Source organism: Crocuta crocuta, unplaced genomic scaffold, assembly GCF_008692635.1.
Source record: "Crocuta crocuta isolate KB4526 unplaced genomic scaffold, BGI_CrCroc_1.0 scaffold340, whole genome shotgun sequence".
Taxonomy (NCBI): domain Eukaryota; kingdom Metazoa; phylum Chordata; class Mammalia; order Carnivora; family Hyaenidae; genus Crocuta; species Crocuta crocuta.
In genome coordinates this window covers 3,615,254-3,637,836 of record NW_027530642.1, presented here as the reverse complement: position 1 = coordinate 3,637,836, position 22,583 = coordinate 3,615,254, and the positions used below count along the sequence as shown (strand labels likewise).

At 54.8% G+C, this 22,583-nt stretch overlaps 1 protein-coding gene across 1 annotated transcript in view; it reads left to right on the top strand.

The window, feature by feature from the left end:
- PPARGC1B (PPARG coactivator 1 beta) overlaps positions 1 to 22,583 on the top strand; it is a 43,323-nt gene that overhangs the window by 8,008 nt on the left and 12,732 nt on the right. Inside the window, exons 2-9 of the mRNA XM_077769055.1 lie at positions 1,764 to 1,937; positions 8,403 to 8,624; positions 12,309 to 12,425; positions 13,727 to 14,876; positions 16,006 to 16,042; positions 16,638 to 16,702; positions 17,816 to 18,608; positions 21,868 to 21,943. Coding sequence (XP_077625181.1) covers positions 1,764 to 1,937; positions 8,403 to 8,624; positions 12,309 to 12,425; positions 13,727 to 14,876; positions 16,006 to 16,042; positions 16,638 to 16,702; positions 17,816 to 18,608; positions 21,868 to 21,943 — 2,634 coding nt within the window. The remainder of the gene's footprint in view (positions 1 to 1,763; positions 1,938 to 8,402; positions 8,625 to 12,308; positions 12,426 to 13,726; positions 14,877 to 16,005; positions 16,043 to 16,637; positions 16,703 to 17,815; positions 18,609 to 21,867; positions 21,944 to 22,583) is intronic.

Genomic DNA, 22,583 nt, shown 5'->3' with positions numbered 1-22,583 from the left:
CAGAGCCTGGATCCTGCTTTGGATTCTATGTCTCCCTTTCTCTCTGCCCCGCCCCTGCTCGTGCACCGTCTCTCTTGCTCTCAAATATAAATAAAACATGGGGTGCCTGGGTGGCTTAGTCGGTTAAGCGTCCAGCTTTCGCTTAGGTCATGATCTCGCGGTTCGTGGGTTCGAGCCCTGCGTCGGGCTCTGTGCTGACTGCCAGCTCAGAGCCTGGAGCCTGTTTCAGAGTCTGTGTCTCCCTCTCTCTCTGACCCTCCCCTGCTCACGCTCTCTCTCTCTCTCTCTCCTAGAAATAAATAAAAATATTAAAAAATAAAAATAAATAAATAAAACATTAAAAAATGTTTATTTTTGAGGGGGAGGTGCAGAGACAGGAACAGAAGAGTCAAGGCAGGTTCTGCACTGACAGCAGAGAGCCTAATGCGGGGCTCGAACTCACGAACCGTGAGATCATGGACCTGAGCTGAAGTCCTACACTTAACCGACTGAGCCACCCAGTGCCCTGTATTAGTCTTACTTGCTGTAATTACTGTTAGCTCCCATTTATTGAGCCCCTCCTGAGCCAGGAGGCTCAATCGCCTTATTTAATATTAACCGTATGAGGCTGGTGGTGTCCCATTCTACAGGTAAGGCAGTTGAGCTTCAGAGAGGAAAAGAGACTTGGCCTAGGTTTCACAGCTGGTGCGTGGGGATTACAATTCAGGTCTGCTGGACCCCAAGGCCTGTCTTATGCTGTTTCTGTGAGCCTCCCAGCTTGGGCCATGTCTCAGTCCTTCTACTGGTAGTTGTTAAATGTGGGAGGCCAGATGAGAAAGCCATCGCCTTCTGATTCAGGGAGTCTGGGGTTGGGCCTGAGAATTTGCCTTATTTCTAACATGGTCCCAAGGGGTGTCCACACTGCCGGCCCTGGGACCCCACTTTGAGAAACACTGGTTCAGTCTGTGCTGTCACCACAGTCCTCCGTGCCTCCCTTCTACCCCAGTCACCACTGGCAGGTGGGCTTACAGCCTTGAAGACCTTTTCCTGTGTATTTGCATATGTACCATTGTACACAAGAATTGTGCAGTTTTTTCCCCTCTTTACACAGGTGGGCTAACATGCGACCTGCTATCTTCTGTGATTTGGTTTTTATTTCTGTTTAACATGTCTTCAGAGCATATAGGTCCTCGTTCTTTTCAACAGCATTGTGTTATTCCATGCTACAGGTGATAATAGCTTCATTTACCTTTTGTCCATGGATGAGCACTCTTCCACATTGTAGACATGACACATAATACCAGTAAAACCCCTGAGAACGTGGCTGACTATTCCTCCAGAATATCGTAATCATGCAATAATGTCAACCGTTATTATTGCTGTTTTTGTTTCATTATTAATGTCGCATCCCAGAAACCCCTTTGCAGGTGGGGACAGTAACGTAAATAAGTATCTATTTGCAGTTCCTATTGAAGTTTTCAACACAACAGTGCCAGTAAGAGAAAAGAGGTGCTGCAGGAAAAAGGCGTTGAGGGATGTGTAGGAGTGCAAAGTGGGGAGAGGAGAGAGCAGTGCGCAGGATTTGTGTTGCCCGGGCCTGAGTTGGTTCCTGGTAGATTCAATAGTTGCAAGAGCATTGGGGCCCGCCTTTACAGTTCTTGGTCACATGGCAAAGTCGGGCCTTGGCCAAGGGCTGCCCGAGGTCCAGGCTGGGAGCACCATGAGAAAGAGGGTCTGTGCTTGGATGCAGCTCTGACTTGCCTCCTTCCTTCCTGTCTCTTCAGGGTGGGGGGCCCGGAGAGGAGCAACTCTGCGCTGATTTTCCTGAGCTTGACCTCTCCCAGCTGGACGCCAGCGACTTTGACTCTGCCACCTGCTTCGGGGAGCTGCAGTGGTGCCCGGAGAGCTGCGAGGCTGAACCCAGCCAGTACAGCCCTGAAGACTCAGAGCTCTTCCAGGTACGGCCCGAGCCTCCCCCCTCCTCTCCTGAAGGCCTGGCTCCGCCCTGCCCGCCTTCTTTTGCACTTGCTCCGGCAAAGAAGCCTCCTCTTCCAACTAAGCTCTCAGGACCCCGCCTCTCGTCCTGGATCTGCCCTTGATCTTGGGCAGTTCTCAGCCCCTTGCTGAACCTGTTCTCGCCTCTGGACAGTGGGGGCCGGGAGGAGCTGCTCCTGCTATACCACCCTGTCGGAAGTGAGCCTCACTGTGGGCCGGGGTGGTTTCAAGACCTCCCTTTCCTATAGTATCTCACCAAATTCTCAGCCCTACCCTGGGAGGCAAGTGTGATTCTGAACCCATTTTATAGATGAGGACAAGGAGGCTTGGGAAAGTAATGGCATGTGCCTAGGGCGATTTACCTAGTCAGAACTGAGCTAGATGCAAACCCAGTCTGCCTACCTCCTGAGCCAGTGCTTTGTAACCACGGTGATGCTATAATGGAGGTGACTCACACGTATTGAACAACTGCTGTGTGGCAGGACTGTCCCTGTCGTGTGTAGCGCATTTAATTCTCCTAACAACTCTTAGAACAGGTACAGTTATCTTCATTTTCCAATTGGAGCCTAGAGACTTTTTTAAAAAAAGAGGCAGTGCTGAGAATTGGTATGCATGTCAGTGCCTCTCACCTTGTGTGCTCCGTGTCCAGTCCTGGGGGCACATGGTGGGTGACATTTCCTTTAAGAGGCCCTCTAATATGGAATAATGTGACATTTGGGACTTTCTCCAAAACAAAGCAAGTTCTGCATGCATTTGCATGTGTGGGTGTTTGGCTGGAGGGTAATATGTGAAATAAGATCAACCGTGTCATTGGGGGCGCCTGGGTGGCTCAGTCGGTAAGTATCTGACTTGCGGTTTTGGCTCAGGGCATGATCTTGTGCGATTTGTGAGTTTGAGTCCCACATCGGGCTCTGCGCTGACAGTGTGGAACCTGCTTGGGATTCCCTGTCTTCCTCTTTCTCTGTCCCTCCCCTGTTCGTGCTCTCTCTCTCTCTCTCAAAATAAATAACAAAATAAATAAAAAATAAGATGGGCCGTGGTGAAGTGGAGTGATGGGTACATCCCGATTTATTATGCTTTCCTTGAAATATGCTTCCCTATAAAGACTCTGGGGAGAGGCTCTAGCTCCCCAGGCCTGTCTGGCATTAACAATAATGTACTGGGTGTCAAAGGCCATGCTGGTGTGTCATCAGCACCATTTCATCTAGTTCCGACGTATTGTAGCTTTCCTTCTAGAAATGGAAACTCTTTCTGTGCATCAGACACTGTGCTGTCTATAGTCTAGAGAGAAAACTGACTGCGGATCAGTTAACACGGAAACTGTGGGCACTGTGACATGGGCACGAAAGGACTGAGCCAGGTGTGAGAAGAGATCTGAGGACTGGCCAGCCAGGAACAGCCTCTCTGAGGAGGTGATGCCTCAGCTGCAGGATGGGATGGAGTCACCATATGAAGGTCAAATCTCAGGGACAGAGTTTTCCAGGCAGAGGAAGCAGTGAGTGCAGAGCCAGGAAGCAGGAAAGTTTGCTGTGTTGAGGAAGAGTAAAGCTGGTGGGTAGTAGCCCGGGGGAACACTCTGGGAGATAGAGAGTTGGGCAGGGGCCAGATCACACAGGGTCTTGTGGACCGTGGTAAGGAGTTTGGATTTTTCCCAAGACTATTTTACAGGTGAGGCAGGTGAAGCTCAGAGAGGTTAAGTTACCTGCCCAAGGCCACACAGCTAGGAGAGGGTGGGTGAAGACTGAGGAAGCCATACCCCTCACTGATGCACAACATCTCTGCCAACCCTATGAGGAGCATCAGGGCTGGGCTCTCGTTCTCACTCTGGCCAGGGACCTCCTTTCTTTATCTGAACAATAAGGATGAGACCTACGCTACCCCTCTTGCTCAGAGGGGGCTGACTTCCAGAAAATGCTTTCAGATTATAGAGACCTGATGAGTGAGAGAGGCTTAGATGCTGCGTGGGGACCACTACCCCCTGACCTCAGACTGGCCAGACCCACCAGTAAGCCCCTGCCGAAGTCCTACTGTGTGCATGGAATGGTCTTGGACAGAAGTGAGCCTGACGTGGCCCCAGGGCTCCCAGCCCAGCAAGAAAGGCAGAACCCTCGCAGATGGAGAGGACCCTGGCCAAGCTCTGCCCACCCAGCCCCTCTCCCCGTCATGGTGTGCACACCCGCCTGCTCTCCCAAGCCCAGGCCCCTTCCACCCATTGCCCAGTGCTGCGTCCCTGTGCATGTGATTATGTGATCCTGACCCTCTGCCACACACACGTCGTAAACCCCATGACTGTGGGGGCCATGGTGGTACTGTGCGCTTCTAATGCACAGAGCCTGGCACTTTCTCGGGACTTCATAAATATCGATCAGATGAGTAATTCCTTCAATGCCCAGCTCTCATGTCACCTCCTTAGGCAGCTGGTGAGTTACTTCCTCTCCCGGGCTCCCATCTTGTGTGCCTGTGCGTGCACGTGTGTGCCCATGTCTCTAGATGTCCTGTAGACTCTTGAGCTCTTGGAGGACAAACAGCATCTCATTAGTCTCTGGAGCCCTCGTACGTTGGAAGGACTCGACCACATGTGTTGAACTGATTGTGATACTTTCTTTCCTGCCAAGGACCAGGCGTGACCTCATGCCACAAACCTCAGGCTGGGGTTCTCTATCGGCCACAAGCTCAGTTTTCTCATTTGACCAGTGGGAATCCTAGAGGTGCCCCCCTGCGTCAGAGCTGTGTGCCCTCAGTCAAACGGCGCCATTGCTATGGAAATAGACTAGGAGTGTGGAGGACAAGCCACCATAACAGTGTTAACTAAGAAGGCAGAGATGGGTGTCTTCCGTTTCTCTGTGTTCCCAGAGTCCCTGGGCCAGAGCTGTAACCATCACTAAGTAATTTTGGGGGGGAAGCAGGCATTTGGTTGTTTTATCACAGTTTGCCGTGTGGTCTTGGGCCAGTAGCTCCCAAGGTTGGGCCTGAGTTTCCCCATGTGAGGAATGAAGAAGGGATGTGGATTTGATCAGTGGTTCTTCATCTGGTGGGGAGGGGGGTCGCAAGGCCCTTTTAGACTCTGATGAACTATATGGACCTCCTGGCAGAAAAAAATGGGGAAGAACTGATACCCTGGGCTTTCTGCACCCTAGTTGAGCCCCCCAGGACAAGGGGGGATTTTTGAGTGTTCTCTGGCCCTTGTAGCAGAAACCCTGTCCTGTGTCATTCCTTGCAGGCCCCCATGGGCCTTCAGAGGGAAGCAATTTTCCCGCAGATTTCTCGAAGACTCCTTTTCCTCTGGCTTGAGAGCCGCTCAGGAAGGCTGGGGTGGGGCTGAGTCTATTAATACCCTTTCCTCCGCTGATTAACTCTCCATTAATTTGCACTCCACTTCCAAGCGGAGCAGGGAGAGCCTGGCTGATGGGCCCGGGAAGAGGAGAGGGTGGCGCGGCCCCAGTGATGGATTAGCCTCGGCGCTGATGGACGCTGTGGACGCCGTGGGCGGAACGGCCTTTCCCAAGCTGGAGCCCCCAGGGAGGGCTGAGGAGAGGGAGGAGGCCTTTTGTTACTCGTGTTGACTTTGTCCAGCCCGTTGGAGGTGCTCCTTGAGGTCCGTGCCACCTTGTATTCAGTTTTGCACGGTGCCTGGTGCCTGGGAAGCCCTTGACCCCCACTCTGACTTGCTGTGTGACCTTGACAAGTCTGTTTCCTGGACCTTCCTCTTCTCCCCCCCCTCCCCCAAAAGAATGGCAAATAGGTTTCCTCATGAGGAAATGAGGAACGACAGTTATTGCCCGGAGGGCGGTGTTAAGGAAGATTTGGGTGTGGACAGAACAGAGGCCACATTGGTGAGTGATGTGGGGGGCAGGGCAGTGGCATGTGGGCCACGTGGTTAACATCTCTGACCATCACTCCAGCGTCCCTGAGGGATCCGGCCCTGATATTTGTGATAATTCGCAGTATCTCTGGACATGTGGCTCTTTCTCCCTGTGAGAAAGGGAACTCTCATTCCATCCAGTGCTGATGACATCATCTCTGAATAACTTCCTTCTCAGACTCTCCCCTTTGAGATGATAATCGGAGTGTCTCCTTGCGGCCAGAAGTCAATGTTCGGGGCCTTCATTCTTCTAGTCGGTAGATCTGCCTGGTGCCACCCGCCCCGGGCGCTGAGCTAGGCTGCGGAGCGCCCTGCGGAGGCTTTCCATCACCACTACTCAGCGCCGCCCTCCTAAGCACACAGTTAGGGCGGGGGTGGGGCAGGGCTCCTGTCTTCCCATTTCACAGAAAAAACAGCCAGGCTTAGAAGAGAGGAGCTATTTGCTCACAATCACCCTAAGGTGGCAGAGCCCTAGGTGGTCAGCCCCAAGAGTGCCCATAGGGTTCCTGGTGGCAAGGTCTTGACTCCCTGTCGGGCTAGACAGATCAGTCTGGGAATACGGGAGCTCTGGCCTGAGGGTGGTGGCAGCAGATGGGGGGCGTGGGGAGCAGTCAGTGAGCCAGAGTCCACAGGCCCGGATCCGCCCTTGTGTGTCGTTCCTGCACCCCCCACCCCCGACACATTCTCCCCAGCACCTGGGTCAGGCCCAACGAAAACCTTCTTTTGACCTTTCATGTTAGCTCTGTTCCAAAACTTATAAACGCCTTTGTTCTCTTCTCCCCGTGTCCCCCCTTCAAGTGATTCTGCTGCTGTTCCGGTTGCATGGCCTGGAACAGATTTAGTGCAGCCAAAAAGCTGTCACGAGATGCGTATTTCAGATGCACTCCCTGAAGAAAGGATAAACAGCCTGACCTGGGATGGGAAAGAGTGCTGGTCGAGGCATCATGTGACAGAATGTGCCTCCTGCCAGAATGGGCCCAGCAACTGGGGTTTACGAAGTGAGGTGCCTCACTCACCCAGGAGCGGTGTGAGCGCCACGCGCCCGGGCCTCTGGGCATGGGGGCCTCTGGGCATGGGGGCCGCTGGGCCGGTGTCTGCCGGTAGGCTGGGCGTGTCCTTGCTGACCCTTGTCTTTACAGACCTCGGAAAAGCAAGTCTTGGCTTGTATACCATGGTGTTCTCGGTCGAAGTCCTGCCTCTGTCCTGGATTTGCTATGTGACCCTGGACACCCTGTTTGACCTCCGTGATCCTCAGTTTCCCCAACTGCAGATGGAAATGAGCGTAGCGCTCCCCTGTTCAAGGTTGTTAGAAGGTTTACCTGAGACAATACTCACGAAGCCTTTCTGTTCCTCCCTTCGGCCCCAGTCTTGTCCCGGGCTTTTGCGCTGGGTTTTCCCTCCGCCTGGAGTCTTGCGTCCTCCACCCTTTGCCCAGTGCCTTCTTGTCTTTTAAGCCTCAGTTTAAGCACCAGCTGCTCAGAGCAGCCTTCTGTGACCACCCTAAACAGCCTGTGAATCTCCACCACGTTCTTCTCCGTGGCAGCATCCTCTTATTTTCTTCCTAGGCCTTTCTCATTCTCTGAGATGGTCTTGTTCATTCTCTGATTTCAGTCCGTTCTCCGCTGGAGAGGAAGCCCATTAGGGCGTGGGCTGTACCTGTCTTGGCAGCTTGAGGACCGGTGCCCAGTGCCAGGCACCGAGGACCTTCAGTACATGTGTGTTAGAGGAAGGCAGGGAGGAAGAGGGGGAGGAAATGCCCCCACCATGATCACAGTAGCCGTCATAGTAGTGGTGGTGGTACTGAGTATTTATTATGTACCATCTGTTCACGAAGCATCCTAATATACGTTAGTTCAGATGAGGTTACGTCCTCAACAGTAGCCTTAAGAAGCAGGTACTGTTGTGCATGGGATGGATGAAGAAACTAAGTCACTTGCCTAAGGACCCACAGCTGGTTAAGTGTGGGGTCTGGGATTCAACCCCAGCTCCCGAGCCCAAGCTCCTGACCCCTCCTGAGCAGTGAGCAAGGCCCGGGAACCATCTGGGAAATCGGAGTCATTTTCTTAGGGCTGTGGTTGTCATTGTCATGGCCAACCCTGAAGCTTCTGGCGTGTACACTGCCTGCTCAGACCCCGGAGTCAGAGGGGATGGGACGCGGCGGTGGGTGCTGCTCCCAGAGGCGGAGACCAGATTCAGGGCCCAGGGGCTGTGTCCCAGGAGGCTGTGGTGTGGAGCCGCCATCCTTGGTAAAGGGGATGGGCATTTATGGTGGACAGCCCTGTGCCCATGGTCACACGCTGATGAGCAACAGGGCCAGGAGTGGGGCTCCCAGGGCAAGGCTCCTTCCAGCATCACCTGCTGCCTGCTCACAGACTTCTGTGATTCCTGGAGTCAGTAACATCTTTCCTGGGCATCTGCTCTTCCAGCAACGCCGAGCCATCCGACGGCTGGGGAAGGATGGGAGAGGGTTTGGGGGGAGGGAGATGAGTGCTACAGCTGCGTGTGCGGAGCCCAAGGTATTGACTGACCGTGTCCCTCTCTGCTCCATCCATGCTCCCCACTTCAGATAATCGACAGCGAGAATGAAGCTCTCTTGGCAGCCCTCACCAAGACCCTGGACGACATCCCCGAAGACGATGTGGGTCTGGCCGCCTTCCCAGCTCTGGATGGCGGAGATGCACTGTCCTGTGCTTCGGCCTCGCCTGCCCCCTCATCTGCACCCCCCAGTCCCAGCCCCTCCCTGGAGAGGCCCCAGGGCCCGGCACCTGAGGTGGACGAGCTCTCACTGGTGAGAATGTGCTTCTAGCGGACCTGACGGTGGCGGTGGCCTGGGATGTGGTGGGTGGTCATAGGGGTAGTGTGTGCAGGAGAGCCACCTCCAGACCCTGCAGGGGTCTCTGGGCATCACAGACAGCAGGGTGCGCCGCAGGCAGCCTCGACAGGGCCTCACCTTTCCTCTCACCATGGAGGCCTCCCTCGCACCCTGTAGGTCCTTTGGCACTTTATGGATTGGCCTTTGTTATTATTCAACTCCTGAAATTCTCCGGAAAGGCGTTTTTCCTAAAGGTTATATACATACACATCATGGTAAAAATTCAAGCAGGAAATGTGGAGTTAAAGGCAAGACCTCCTTATCCATCTCGCAACTGCGTTCTCTTCGCCTGGAGGTAACCATGGTTACCTACCTGTTTGGTGACTTTCCTCTTCCACCTTTTTTTTTTTTTTTTTTTACTACACAAGGGAGACTCCATTATATGCCGCTCTGCACCTTTTCTCAGAGAACTGTCTGCCTTGAAAACTCAGACGCGCACAGGAGGCTCTGCTCCATCCTTTTTGTCAGCTGCCTAATGTTCTTTGGTGAGGATGTGCCATAACGTTTTCACCCGTCCCTGGTTGGTGGGAACGGACATAGTTCCGACTCCTTTTGTTATACTGCTGGCACTCAGCGCCCGGGGACAGGCCTTTTCCCACGTCCAAGTGGATGAATTTCTAGAAACGGAATTCCTGGGTCTATAGATACCTGATTTTTCAGTTTAGACAGATATTTCCAGATTGCCCTCCATACAGTCTCGACTGGTTGACGCTCCCCTTCCTCTCCCCTACCCCCAGCAAAAGTTAAATGCTGTCTGTGAGTATACGTGGAACGTGGGAATGTGGGCACGAAACTGCAGTTTTTACTGACAGCAGTCGTCCCTGACTCAGGCGGAAATGTCACAGGGCATGTGAAGCCCAGCTACGCTCACTTATCTTCAGTTTCTCCCCTTGGCGCTGCTGTTCCTGGGGGCTGACAAGACGCCACTGGAAAGTCAGAGCCTATTGGGCTGGGAAGGGTCTTAGGTCATGGAGAGTGTGAGTGGAAAGACCCTTCGTGACAATCAAGTACAACTGTAGGGAAACTGAGGTCCAGAGCAGGGAATTGACTCTCCCATGGTCACATAGCAAGTTGGTATTCGGACTCCTGGTCCAGGACCCTTTTCCTTCTTTCCCCTGCCCTCAAGTTCCCCAAAAGCAGTGTGAAACATTTAGTAAGCACCTACTGTATGCTGGGCACAAGACTATGTTCAGTCCCACACTGTGGCTTCTGCGGGTAGGGGTCCTGCTTCCTTTTAGACTGAAATCAGACTGGGTTTGAATCCCAGCCCCGCGCCGGTTAGTTAATGCTCTCCTGTCCTTTAGACACCTGATCTCTCTGACTCAGCTTCCTGGTCCATAGGTGGGGTCAAATAATAGGGCTTATCTCAAAGGCTGATGGGAGGAGTGTGCAGATAATGCAGGTAAAGCACTTAGAACAGTACCTCGTACTTAGAAGTTGCTTAATAAATACTATCTAAGTAATAGTTCTGGCACGACCCGACCTGCTAGTAGTACTAACAGAGGAATTCTCAGTGCAGAGGGCTCTGGAGAGGGATCAAACCCCAGCGAGGCAGAGAGTGACCCCTGCTGGCCACAGGCAGTTTCCCTGAGGCCATGCCTCAGACTGCCTTCATTCCACACAGGTTTATTGGAGCACCTCTGTTTCAGGCACTATGCTTGGCACATAGGAAACAGACTCACCATCTAGACCCCCAGCATATAGAGAGAGTTCAGAAAGGCCCTGAGAAGTTATCCAGTTGCCCAGTTTTTTTTTTTTTTTTTAAATGTTTTATTTATTTCTAGGAGAGAGAGAGAGAGACAGCATGAGCAGGGGAGGGTCAGAGAGAGAGGGAGTCACAGACTGAAACAGGCTCCAGGCTCTGAGCTGGCAGTCAGCACAGAGCCCGACGCGGGGCTCGAACCCACGAACCGCGAGATCATGACCTAAGTGAAAGTCGGACGCTTAACCGACTAAGCCACCCAGGCGCCCCGAAGTCGCCCAGTTTTTAACCTGGTGTCATGGATCGCAAAGAGTCACCAGTGGACTGACCAGGACCCTTGAACCTCTACAGGTTCAGCTTCCTGAGGTCAGAAGCTTCTATCGTATTCTTAGAGGGACTCCTGACTCAAAAAAGGTTAATAGCCAGTCATTTAGTGTACTTTCCCCCATGATTCCAATGGAGAAACCAAGGCCTCAAGAAGGAAAGGACTCACCAAGGTCTTATAGTGAGCGGGGCTGAGCTGGGCCAGAACCAGGTCCCTTCCCAGCAGCCTAAGAGCCTTTTCCTGTCCATGTCAGAGACTCACAGACCTGCGTGTGCTGGTGTGGGGTCTAGGTAGGATGGTGGGAATCCTCCAGCTCCTGGGGGAGTGTGGACTGGCCTCTTCTCTGGGGCCTGCGCCTTTGGCACTCCTTGCTGGGGTGAGCTGGGGGGCATATCCCTCAATGAAACACTTGGTGCCATCGCGAAAACCCATCCTGCTTCCCGACTTGTTCTCAGTCTTGTTGTGAGAGGGCCCCTGGTGAACTTGCAGGATTTACGGGTATGCTGAGCTCCCTGCGCCCCTGCTGGGCTGTACTGTGCACGTGCCTTCTGGATTAGGAAGCAATTTTTATAGGAAAATTAGAAAAGCCAGGCCAGCTTAAGTATAGCATGCTTCCACCTGTGTAAAAACAACCAGGTGTGCTGGGAGGTACATACGTATATTCTTTTTTTTTTTTTTTTTTACTGTTTATTTATTCTTCAGAAAGAGACAGACAACATGGGTAGGGCAAGGGGCCAAGAGAGAGGGAGAGACAGAAACTGAAGCAGGCTCCAGGCTCTGAGCTGTCAGCACAGAACCTGACGCAGAGCTCGAACTCACGAACCGTGAGATCATGATCTGAGTGGAAGTTGGACACTTAACCGACTGAGCCACTCAGGTGCCCCCATATGTATATTCTTGTGTGGTTGAATTCCACCTGGCGATGCTTTCCCAAGAAGCTGGTTAATAGTCGTTGCCTCTGGGGAGGAGGCAGGAGGGAGACTTCTTTCTAATTGTCTAATTGTATTTGTGGTATGTATATATATGTTTTCACCATTTACAGGTATAATTTTTTAATTTAAGAAATTAATCTTTAACAAAGCAGCGTGGAGAAGCCAAAGGAACAAAAGGGAAGTCAGCTGGAATCCCGTGGCAAAGACTCACTGTAGCACCTGACTTTCCACATTGTGTGTGCGCGTGCGTGTGAGTGCCGCGGGTGTACGCAAGTGTCCCGATGAAGTATACACATCATATTTTAACAGCAGGGTGGGAAGACCTTACTACCCAAGATCTGTTTGAATTTCTCAAAGTCGCAGATATTCCTTTTGGGTTAGTAACCCTGAAAAAGATTTACATCTTATTGGGATACTTGTGTGGATTCTTATTGTCAGACAATCCGCTTTCTGTGCTTAATGTACTGGGGACATATTCTCGATCATTAAATGCCCTCTTCCCATGGTCCCGTGATGACCCAGGCTCAGGGCGTGCTCAATCTTGAGAAGCTGGCTCTGCACTCGGGCTTCTCCCCGAGACACGCTTCTCCACGTCCCCTAGGAGAGCTCAACCCCAGCTCTTCTCCTCTCTTCTCCTGCAGCTGCAGAAGCTCCTCCTCGCCACGTCCCACCCGTCCTCGAGCTCCGATACCCAGAAGGAAGGGACCGCCTGGCGCCAGACCGGCCTCAGGTCCAAGAGTCAGCGGCCTTGTGTTAAGGTATTTCTGCGCGTGCCCCCAAATCCACCCGGACCCCCAGGTAGGCTCTGAGGGGTATAACCTTCAGCTCTGTATCAGGGGGTATCAAGTTCACTCGACTTCCAGTTTCCCTCCTCATGCCTCACGTAGCCCCTGTAGCTAGTGTGTTGGGCACTTGAGACCCAGGCCAGTCTGGGGTTCTAGAAAAAGCTCAGGACTTTCACATGCACCTCAGTGTTCCAGGCACCGTGTTAGATGTTGGGTTAGAGCAGGGATGAGGAAGGTGTGGCTTGCTTTCAGCGGGCTGGTTCTAACGGGCGATACGCGGGAACAGGAGATCAGTGCGGATTGTGGAGTTTGCATTCCTTCCGGGGGGTGGGGGGGAGGCCATTGGAGAGTCGAAAGCTCTGTCGTGAACTCCGAAGAGTGAAGCAAATCCCTTTTCCTCCTTGCGTTCCATCTTCCCAGGCTTTCAAAGAGCGGTTTTGTAGGTGATCTCCTAGCACTCCTGGTATTCAAAGCCCACACTGGGTCCTTCCTTTGGGTCCCCGGACACTTCTGCAGGGGGCTGTCGAACATAACCCATGCCCTGGGGGCAGAAGCAGCTTTTTTTTTTTAAACAGCTTTATGGAGGTGTCACTTAAATATCATAGACCGCTCGGCCATGCTACCACCCTCGGTGTCACTTAAATATCATAAAAGGCACCTATTTTTAAAGTATAATTTGATGATGTTCAGTAAATTCGCAGAGTTGTGCAGCCATGACCACAGTTCAAAGTTTACTTATTATTTATTTTTTTGAGAGAGAGACAGAGAGAATGAGTGGGGGAGGGGCAGAGAGAGAGGGAGAGACAGAATGTCAAACATGCTCTACGCTGTCAGCACGGAGCCCGACCTAGGGCTCGAACTCCAAACCGTGACATCATGACCTGAGCCGAAACCAAGAGTTGGACACTTAACCGACTGAGCCCTCCAGATGCCCCGTCCGTGACCACAATTCGGTTTTAGAACATTCCAGTTATCCCAGAGAGATGTCCTGCACCCTCATTTACAGTTAATCCCTGTTCCCAGGCCCAGGTGCCATTACCAAAGGGTACAGGGCAGGGGAGCGGGATGGACAGAGGAGGGCTTTGGCAGTGAACCCCAAAGGGTGAAATCTATGGCTGGGAGGCCTGTTAGGAGGCTGGTCGTTCCTCAGTTGCTCATCACCCGAGCGCTGCCAGGTGCCACGCTGGGCTCGGCCGGTGGCCGCAGGTGCTGGGCAGAGTGGAGCAGGGCGGTGCGGGCCTCCCTCTTCACTCTGGGCCTCTTTCTCTCTCTAGATGGATGGCACCCCAGACAAGAAGATCCCCACAGCTCAGTCTCAGAGCCGGAGTTGTACAGAACTGCATAGGCACCTCACGTCGGTGCCGCCCTGCCCCCAGACGAAAGCCCGCTCCCCCGACAGGGGCTTGCAGCCGCCACCCGCTCTGAGGCCCCAGCTCCCGGCCAAGGAGGATGAGGAACGAGGAGAGGACTGCCCGAGCCCCTGGCTGGCTCCGGCCTTGCCCCAGGACTCCCCGGCCCCAGGCAGGGCGGGTCCTGGCACCCAGGTCTCCCAGAAGGACATGCAAGCCGTGGTGCAGCTCATCCGCTACATGCACACCTACTGCCTCCCCCAGAGGAAGTTGCCCCCCCAGGCCCCAGAGCCGGCCCCCCAGCCCTGCAGCAGCCCCTCCAAGCAGATCAAGCCCCAGCCCCAGTCCCAGAACCCTTCCAAAGCCTCCTGGGCTGAGTTCTCCATCCTGAGGGAACTTCTGGCTCAAGACGTCCTCTGTGATGTCAGCAAACCCTACCGCCTGGCCACGCCTGTCTATGCCTCCCTCACGCCCCGGCCCAGGCCCAGGCCCCCCAAGGACAGCCAGGCCTCCCCGAGCCACCCTTCCCCTGTGGAGGAGGTGAGGATCACAGCTTCACCCAGGAGCACAGGGCCCAGGCCCAGCCTGCGCCCGCTGCGGCTGGAGGTAAAAGGACGCGCCGTCCGGTCAGCCAGGCTGCAGCCGCAGGAGGAAGAGGAGGAAGAAGAGGAGGAGGAAGAGGAGGAAGAAAAAGAGGAGGAAGAGGAGGAGGAGGAGGAATGGGGGCGGAAAAGACCGGGCCGAGGCCTGCCATGGACCAAGTTGGGGAGGAAGCTGGAGAGTTCAGTGTGCCCCGTGCGGCGTTCCAGGAGACTGAACCCGGAGCTGGGCCCCTGGCTGACATTCTCCGATGAGTCTCTGGTCCCTGCAGAGCCCCAGGGAGCGCTGTCCTCACTGCGCCTGCCTCCCGAGGCCTACGACATGGAGGGGCCGCTGGGAAGCCCCACGGATGAGGACAGTGGTCAAGACCAGCAGCTCCCACAGGGACCCCAGATCCCCGCTCTGGAGAGCCCCTGTGAGAGTGGGTGTGGGGACACGGATGAGGACCCCAGCTGCCCACGGCTCCCTTCCAGAGGTAGTCGGAGTCGGTGGTCCATATGAGAGGGGGCAGGGATGGGGCGTGGCATACCCCACTGCGCTGGGAGCCAGGAGCCCCGTGCTGGGCAAGTCCCTTCCCCTCTCCGGCTCTCAACTTCCCTTTCTGTGCAATGGGCTAGTTGGGCGGATCTTCAGAAACCACCCACACATCTCTGAGTTTTTCATCACGCGTGGGCCAGGCACCACTTAATGAACACGGAGCGAGATGCCTGCCCTTGTGTGGCTTTTGTTTCAGTGGGGCAGACAGGCAATCACAAAGTAAAAAAAAAGGAAGATAATTACAAATGGTGCTAAGTTGCTCTAAAGAAGACGTCCTGGGTGATGGTGTGACGCAAGGAGTGAGTCTATAAATCTAGCTCCGTAATGACATTGGATTTTTTTTTTTTTTTACGTTTATTTATTTTTGAGAGAGACAGAGAGAGAGAGAGCACAAGCAGGGGAGGGGCAGAGGGGGTGGGGGGAGACCACAGAATCCGAAGCAGGCTCCAGGCTCTGAGCTGTCAGCAACAGAGCCTGACACGGGGCTCGAACCCCACAAACCGTGAGATCATGACCTCAGCTGAAGTCGGACGCTGAACCGGCTGAGCCACCCGGGCTCCCCTAATGACATTGGGTTTTGGATGGTAGCAATAGTGTATTTGCTGTGCCAGGCACTGGTCTAAANGGGGGGATCCTGTGTGGCACATACTGTCATAATCCCCATTGTACGCACAGAAACTGAGGCACAAGGATTGAGCAATCCATTCAGCCAGTGAGTCCCTCATCTGTGGACCAGCCCTGAGCCCCTGGCCTTCCCTGGGGCTCTCCCCAACCCCACCCCCCGCTGTACTACACTGTTTGGCCAGAAGGGGTCACTCTCATACCTATCTGCTCTTTCCCAAACCTCGAATAGTCTGCTGGCTGTTAATGTTGTGGAGACCCTGGGAATGAAGGCGGCTTTGAGTTGTTCCTGCCCTTCCCTAAAAATGACAGAGGCTTTTGGGTCACATGCTTGAAGGGGGCCCTGCTCAGTACCAGTGGGAGTTGGGGTCTCCTCCAGAGGGAAACATCTGCTAGTGATGCCGTGTTGGGGAATCTTACTTTCTCCTTTTTCATCTTCCTTTCAGACTCTCCCAGGTGCCTCATGCTGGCCTTGTCACAAAGGTAGATTTTTGGAAATCAATGGTTTATTATTCCATGGGTCTTGTCCTGTTGGATGTGTATCGGGGGTGGAGAGTGGGGGGGTTCCTCAGCCTGTGAGCCTGCCCCTGCCCCCATTCCCCTGCTCTCATTGTCAAGTGGGGCCCTGGGTAGCTGGGCTCCCTTAGAAGGGACGTCTCTGCAGGCTCAGGAACGTATGGAATTAAGGGTTTAGGCCATTTCATAAGGTGTCCCCTTCAGAACCAGGAAAGGACTTAGTGTCCCCGCAGGGGAAAGGCGATAATGCGCTGTGGCTTTGGGCTAGTGTCCTCCCCACTCGGGGCCTCAGGTGCTCCAGCTGTAAATAAGGAGGGTGACAATGCATGCCCTGTCTCCACCCTCCAGCAGATTAGTCATGTGTCTTCCGTAAGAGCCATAGGCTGCTTTGAATTCCTGTAAGTCAGGATGGGCTCTCCCAGAAAACTCTCCCCAGCACCCTCCTCTGTGGGCAGCAGAACCAGGCTCTGTCACGTGTCCCCTTGCCCTCCTTGTGTGCTGGGAGAAGGGGAGCCCGCTGCTGACTGGCCTCTTTGCTTTCTGTCCTCTCTGCCCCCACCAGTGATCCTCCTTTTGGCAAGAAGAGCTTCGAGCAGACCTTGACGGTGGAGCTCTGTGGCACGGCAGGTGAGGCCGGGGCTCGGCGGGTAGGGTGCCCTCAGGGGAGCGGGCTCGACCCCTGGCAGCGAGTCCCCCACCCTGAACAGGCAGTTGAGGGGGTGCCCCACTGAGCCCTCCTGCCACCGCTGCACGGGCTACCCAGGGTCTTGCGATACCTAATGAGTGTGCCACAGGGGAGGAGTCAGCCGGCCAGCTGCCAACAAGCCACGCATGAGCTGCGGGCGAGGTTAGAAGAGAAAGAGACGCACGTCTTCCCCCGAAGGAGCCTGCGGTCTCATGTGGGAGACAGGCTCCTACCATGACTGGTACTGTTGCAGGTGCATTGGTTCAAAGTATGTGTGAGAGAGCTGGGAGNCGGGGGTGTGGCCTGGAAGATGAGCGAGGCATCCAGAGCAGGGGGCTTAGGAGCCGGGCTCCCAGGATGGGCAGAGGTTGGAGAGATGAGGAGGCGGGAAGTAGATCCCCGGCTGCAGAATCTGCAGGAGCAAAAGACAAGCGGGGTGAAAGCCCAGGTGGCCCTGAGGAGAGCGGTCACCTGGCGTCACCGCATCGCAGGAGGAGGGGCCGGAAGGAGCCATCATAGAAGGCCGAGAGGACTGCCAGGCTCAGGGTTTGATCTCGATCCTTCAGGCTTCAGGAGCCCCAGACAGGAAGAGATCTCGGGCATTTGGCGAGTTCCCTCTGTGCACGGGGGAGGGTGGAGGCCAAGCTTAGATGCAGGAGCACTGATGGCACCATGAATGTCAAATCCAGGTGGGAGGTTTGACTTGCGGTGCCTGCCTTTCTCCCTTGGGAGACATTGAAACCATAGGGGAGCTGATTGAATGGCTGGATGTAGAGCAAGAGGAGATGTCTCGAATGACCAGGAGGCTCTGGCTACAGAGGGATGGCAAGGGGATTTTAACACACGCCAGCTCAAGAGCTGACCGCGGGCTGTGCGAGCCCCAGGCCACGTTCAGGCTGAGCCACCAGCGCAGGGTTCGTAGTGATGCCTGCCATTCATTAGGCTGGGAAAGCCGTTGCCCGTACACTGCTCCGTTGCCGTCCCAGACTAGAGCCTCTGTCCCTTGGAGAAGAGACCCGTGCCCGCCTCACACGGTTCTCCTCTTGCTCGGCTAGGACTCACCCCACCCACCACGCCTCCGTACAAGCCCGCGGAGGAGGACCCCTTCAAGCCGGACATCAAACACAGCCCCGGCAAAGACAGAGCTCGCAGCCTTCCCAGCTTGGAGGGCCTCCAGCTCGAGGCCGCCGCGGGGGCCGCCCACAAGCTGCCAAAGAAGCGCCCGGAGCGGAGCGAGCTGCTGTCCCACCTGCGGCTCGCCGCAGCCCAGCCCGCCTCCCAGGGCGCTCAGAAGCGCCCCTTCTCCTGTTCCTTTGGAGACCATGATTACTGCCAGGTGCTGAAGCCAGAGGGCGCCCTGCAGAGGAAGGTGCTGAGGTCCTGGGAGCCGTCTGGGCTCCACCTGGAGGACTGGCCCCAGCAAGGGGCCCCCCGGGCCGAGGTGCCGGCCTCCGGCAGGGAGGAAGACAGAAGCTGTGACGCCCGCGCCCCCGCTAAGGACAGTGTGCTACTGAGAGACCACGAGATCCGCGCCAGCCTCACCAAGCACTTCGGGCTTCTGGAGAGCGCCCTGGAGGACGAAGACCTGGCCTCCTGTAAGAGTCCTGAATACGACACCGTCTTTGAGGACAGCAGCAGCAGCAGTGGGGAGAGCAGCTTCCTCCTGGAGGAGGAGGAGGAGGAGGACGATGAAGACGAGGACTCCGGGGTCAGCCCCCCTCGCTCCGACCACTGCCCCTGCCAGAGCCCACCCAGCAAAGCCGCCCGGCAGCTCTGTTCCCGCAGCCGTTCCAGCTCCTGCTCCTCCTCTTGCCACTCCCGGTCACCAGCCATCCGCACGACCTTCAGGTATGGATGGGTGGCCTCAAGAGGGACCGTGGCAGCCGACAACCCCGGTTCCCAGGGTGCCAAGGGAGGGAGGAGCCCTGAAACTGGGGCCGAGTCTCCCCGCGTAGCCCGTGTCCCGGTCAGAGGCCCCGGAGGTGGTCTCTCCCCCTGCGAGACTTGTAGGTGGCAAGGCCTGCTGTGTGACAGTCAGGAGTGACCCAAACCTCTTGGCCCTGGGAGAGGACGAATACCCGCTTCCTGGTTGCTTGTGGCTTTATGTCTACATGAACGTGTCCCTTATTCGTCTGTTTCCTGCTTTGGACCCAGTTTAATGTCTGTGTGACACTCGCATGTAAAAAAGGATGATTAGCAGAACTCTCATCTGCGGTCTAAAAATAAGACCTCGATTTAAAGCAGCGATAAGGTTATTCCCATCTCTTGGTCCTGCTGTGCGGGGCCAGGACTCCCAGCAGTCAGAGGACCCCCCGGGAGCTGCCCTACCTTCCTACAAGGATGACACATTTGAGCCTGTTTGCTCATACTGGTTTGGCTCACTGAACCGGTCTGAAAGAAGGAGCTGGTCCAAAAGTCAGTGGGGAGCTGGGCAGAAAGAATGAAAGTTTGGCGCATTTTTGGTAGAGTCAGGTTGCTTCTCTCCCTGATCACAGCAGCACCTGACCTGACCCGGGGGAGGCCCAAGCCGGGTCAGCGCAGGAACCAAATCCTCTGCCTGATATGCACCTGAGTGGCCACTAGATGGTGCCCTTGGGTCTAGAGCCATGCAGCCGGCTGGACCCNTGGGTGGGAGAATCCACATTTCTAACTAGTTCCCAGGTGATGATGATGTCGCCAGAGTGCCATTCTAAGAACCAGAATTCAGGTGATAGAAAAATATCTTTTTGTAGGAAAACCCTGCTTTATATTCATGTATCTCCACCAGTAGCTCTTAACTGAATGAAATCTGATTAAAGCAAACGCTTCTCTTCCCTTTAAAATGTACGTAGACCTCTAAGTCTATTCAATTTTAGGGGGTTTTTGACTCCCCCGACACTAATGTTAAGAAGCCGTGGACTACCTGTTTGCCTAGCGATTTCTCTGAAAGCCCTTCTCTGTAATAAGCCAGGATGATTGGTTAGACCTCTCTCTGGCTCCATTCTCCTTTTCCCAGGGGTCACTGGGAGCTAAGTGACCTGGCGCCCACCTTAGGCAGTTTTCCTCTGCAACATTTAGGAGCTCAGAAGCTGCTAAAGGTTCTCTTCTTTTCAAAACACACACCCCAAGCCTGGAGCTGGGGCTTCCTGGCCTCCGTTCCCTCCTGACCAGCTCGGAGGCATCAGGGCAGGGCCCGTATTCGTGAACTTGCCTGTGAAGAGTTGGGAGCCTCCCTGGAAACTCCCATGGATTTGCCTTTTCCTCTTCTTGCTTTTGGGCCAAATTCAGGGCTGGCTTTTGCTACTCACTGGGCAAAATTAATCGGTTGACTCGGTTTTTGCTCAGTTGGCAGAGCTCGGGGCCTGGCAAACCTGGTAAACTAGTCATCAGCCTTCTCCAAACTCATATTTATTTATTTTTTTTTAAATGTTTTTATTTATTTCTGAGAGAGAGAGACAGTGTGAGCAGGGAAGGGTCAGAGAGAGAGGGAGACACAGAATCTGAAGCAGATTCCAGGCTCTGAGCTGTCAGCACAGAGCCTGACGTGGGGCTCGAACCCACGAACCGTGGGATCATGACCTGAGCCGAAGTCTGACGCTTAAACGACTGAGCCACCCAGGTGCCCCTCCAAACTCATATTTAAAAAAAATTTTTTTATGTTTATTTATTTTTGAGTGAGAGAGACAGAGTATGAGCGGGGGAGGGGCAGAGAGAGACAGAGACACATAATCTGAAGACAGGCTCCAGGCTCCGAGCTGTCAGCCCAGAGTCTACCATGGCGCTCGAACTCACGATCCGTGAGATCATGACTTGAGCCGAAGTCGGACGCTCAGCCAGCTGAGCCATCCAGATGCCTGCCCCTCCAGACTCATATTTTTTAAACCTCTGCTTCTGATACCAAGCACTGGTCAACAGAAAGTGCTCTGAGCTGGTGTAACAGCATAAACCCCACAGCTCTCCATGTGGGGTAACTGCCGCTGTGTTGCAAATGGATGCTGATGCTATCATTTATAGCACTTTAAAGTTTGCAAGTCATATCCCCTTCTGTTCCCCTATTTAGCTTCACAGATGCACATGGAGGCTGCATCTGCTTCTTATTCCCATTTTATAGATGAGGAAGCTGAGGCTCAAAGAGGTTCAATAGAAAACCATAGCAAGCAATCTTGAGCAGGCCTTGAGCTGAGCGTTTCCTGGTTTGATCCTCACAAATGGCCAAGGGGGCAGTGCAGCCAATACAGGAAAACAGTTCTCCCTGTTTTCCAGGTGAAGAACTCAGGCTGAGGGGAGGTAAGTAACTAGCCCAAGGTCACCCAGCAGGGAGGTGGTCAAGCTGGGATGTGAATGTGGGCTGTCTGACTGCAGAGCCCATGTTCTTATCCTTCGTGCTATATTTCCCAGTGACGCAGACAGTATGTGCAGAGCCCGGACCCCCCCACCCCCCTCCCCGCCTCCCATGCTGTGCTCCTTCCATTCTAGCAGCCTGGCTTTCTCAAGGAGGTGGTGGTGTACAGACAGGCAGGAGATGCAGGCGTGTGGCATCCAGGAGTCTCCCCGGGCAGTGCATCCAGGCAGTTGAGCCTGAAAGCCGCACTGGACGTGGGGGCTGCGAGGGCCAGGTGGCTTCGTGCCTGGGTGCCAACAACCAGATAGCAGTGGGTCTGGGATCAGCCCACCTCCTCTGGCTCTGGCTTCCCCACATGCTAGCCTTAGGCAGATCCCTTATCGAACCTGAGCCTCAGGGTTTTCATCTGGAAAATGTGGCAACGTAAGACCTCATAGGTTGTTTTCCCCCATCAGATCCCATACAGTAAGGAAGCAAAAAGGCCTTTCCACTCCTAATGGCATAGAAAGGCGAGGTTCAGAAGGGTTATGATTTAGCAACACGGTTCCCAGTGATCTCGTCCCAGAGGCTGGCCAGAGGTGTGTGTCAGATGGTTCAGAGCTGCGCCCACCCCGGGGCTGCTGGCGTGGGGTGGGGGATGGGGGCGGACTGGGCTCCCTCAGCCCTCCTGAGTGAGCTCTAGAGTTCTAAGGAAGCGTGCCTTGCTTCCTGGAGCAGCTCGGCCCGCCCACCCTGCCGTGCCCCCTCCTGAGAGTGAGTGCCTCTGCTTTGCTTGTTCACTGACAGATGTGAGAGCAGAGGGCCGTGTTCAGATGGAACGCCGGGCGTCCGGCACGCCAGGAAGCGGCGGGAAAAGGCCATTGTAAGTGACCTGGGGCCCCGGAGCCCGGAGCGAATGGGGAAGAGCAGGGGCATCAGGACGTGCAGGGGCTGCTTAGACCCAAAGCCCTCCGAGGCTGGCTGTGGCCTACAGGAGATAATTCCATTTCTCTCCCTTGAAGAAGCGTCAGGGTCACCAAAGGACATCAGAGGTGGCGTTGTGCACATTGTGGCCGAGGGGCCTGGCGGTGAGGCATGTAGCGGGTGGTGATTTTAGGGCTGAGCACCAGAGGCTCAGCAGGGCCTAGAGGGCAGGCTGTGGCTGGGGGTGAGGGGGAGCTGAGCAGGGCCAACCAGGCCACCGACCAGCTCTGCTACCACCCTCTGTGTGACCTTGGGCAGGTCTCCCAGCTTCCCTGAGCCTCAGGTTACTCATCCATACACAAAGGAATTGGGCCCTGTCCTTCCTAAGGGTCCCCCAGCTTGATCAGGGCCGAGGGACCAGGAGAAGCCCTGCTCCTTGCTTCCTACTGACCCCCTAATCTTGCCCCAGTGTTAGTGTGTGGGCCCAGGCTATGCCTGGTGAACCCACTGCCAAGCGCCTGGAGAAAAATTTGTCAGGAATCTGCAGCGGAGAGCTGGAGCCTGCCCCTCCATGTCGCTAGAAAGAAGGGAAGGGAAAG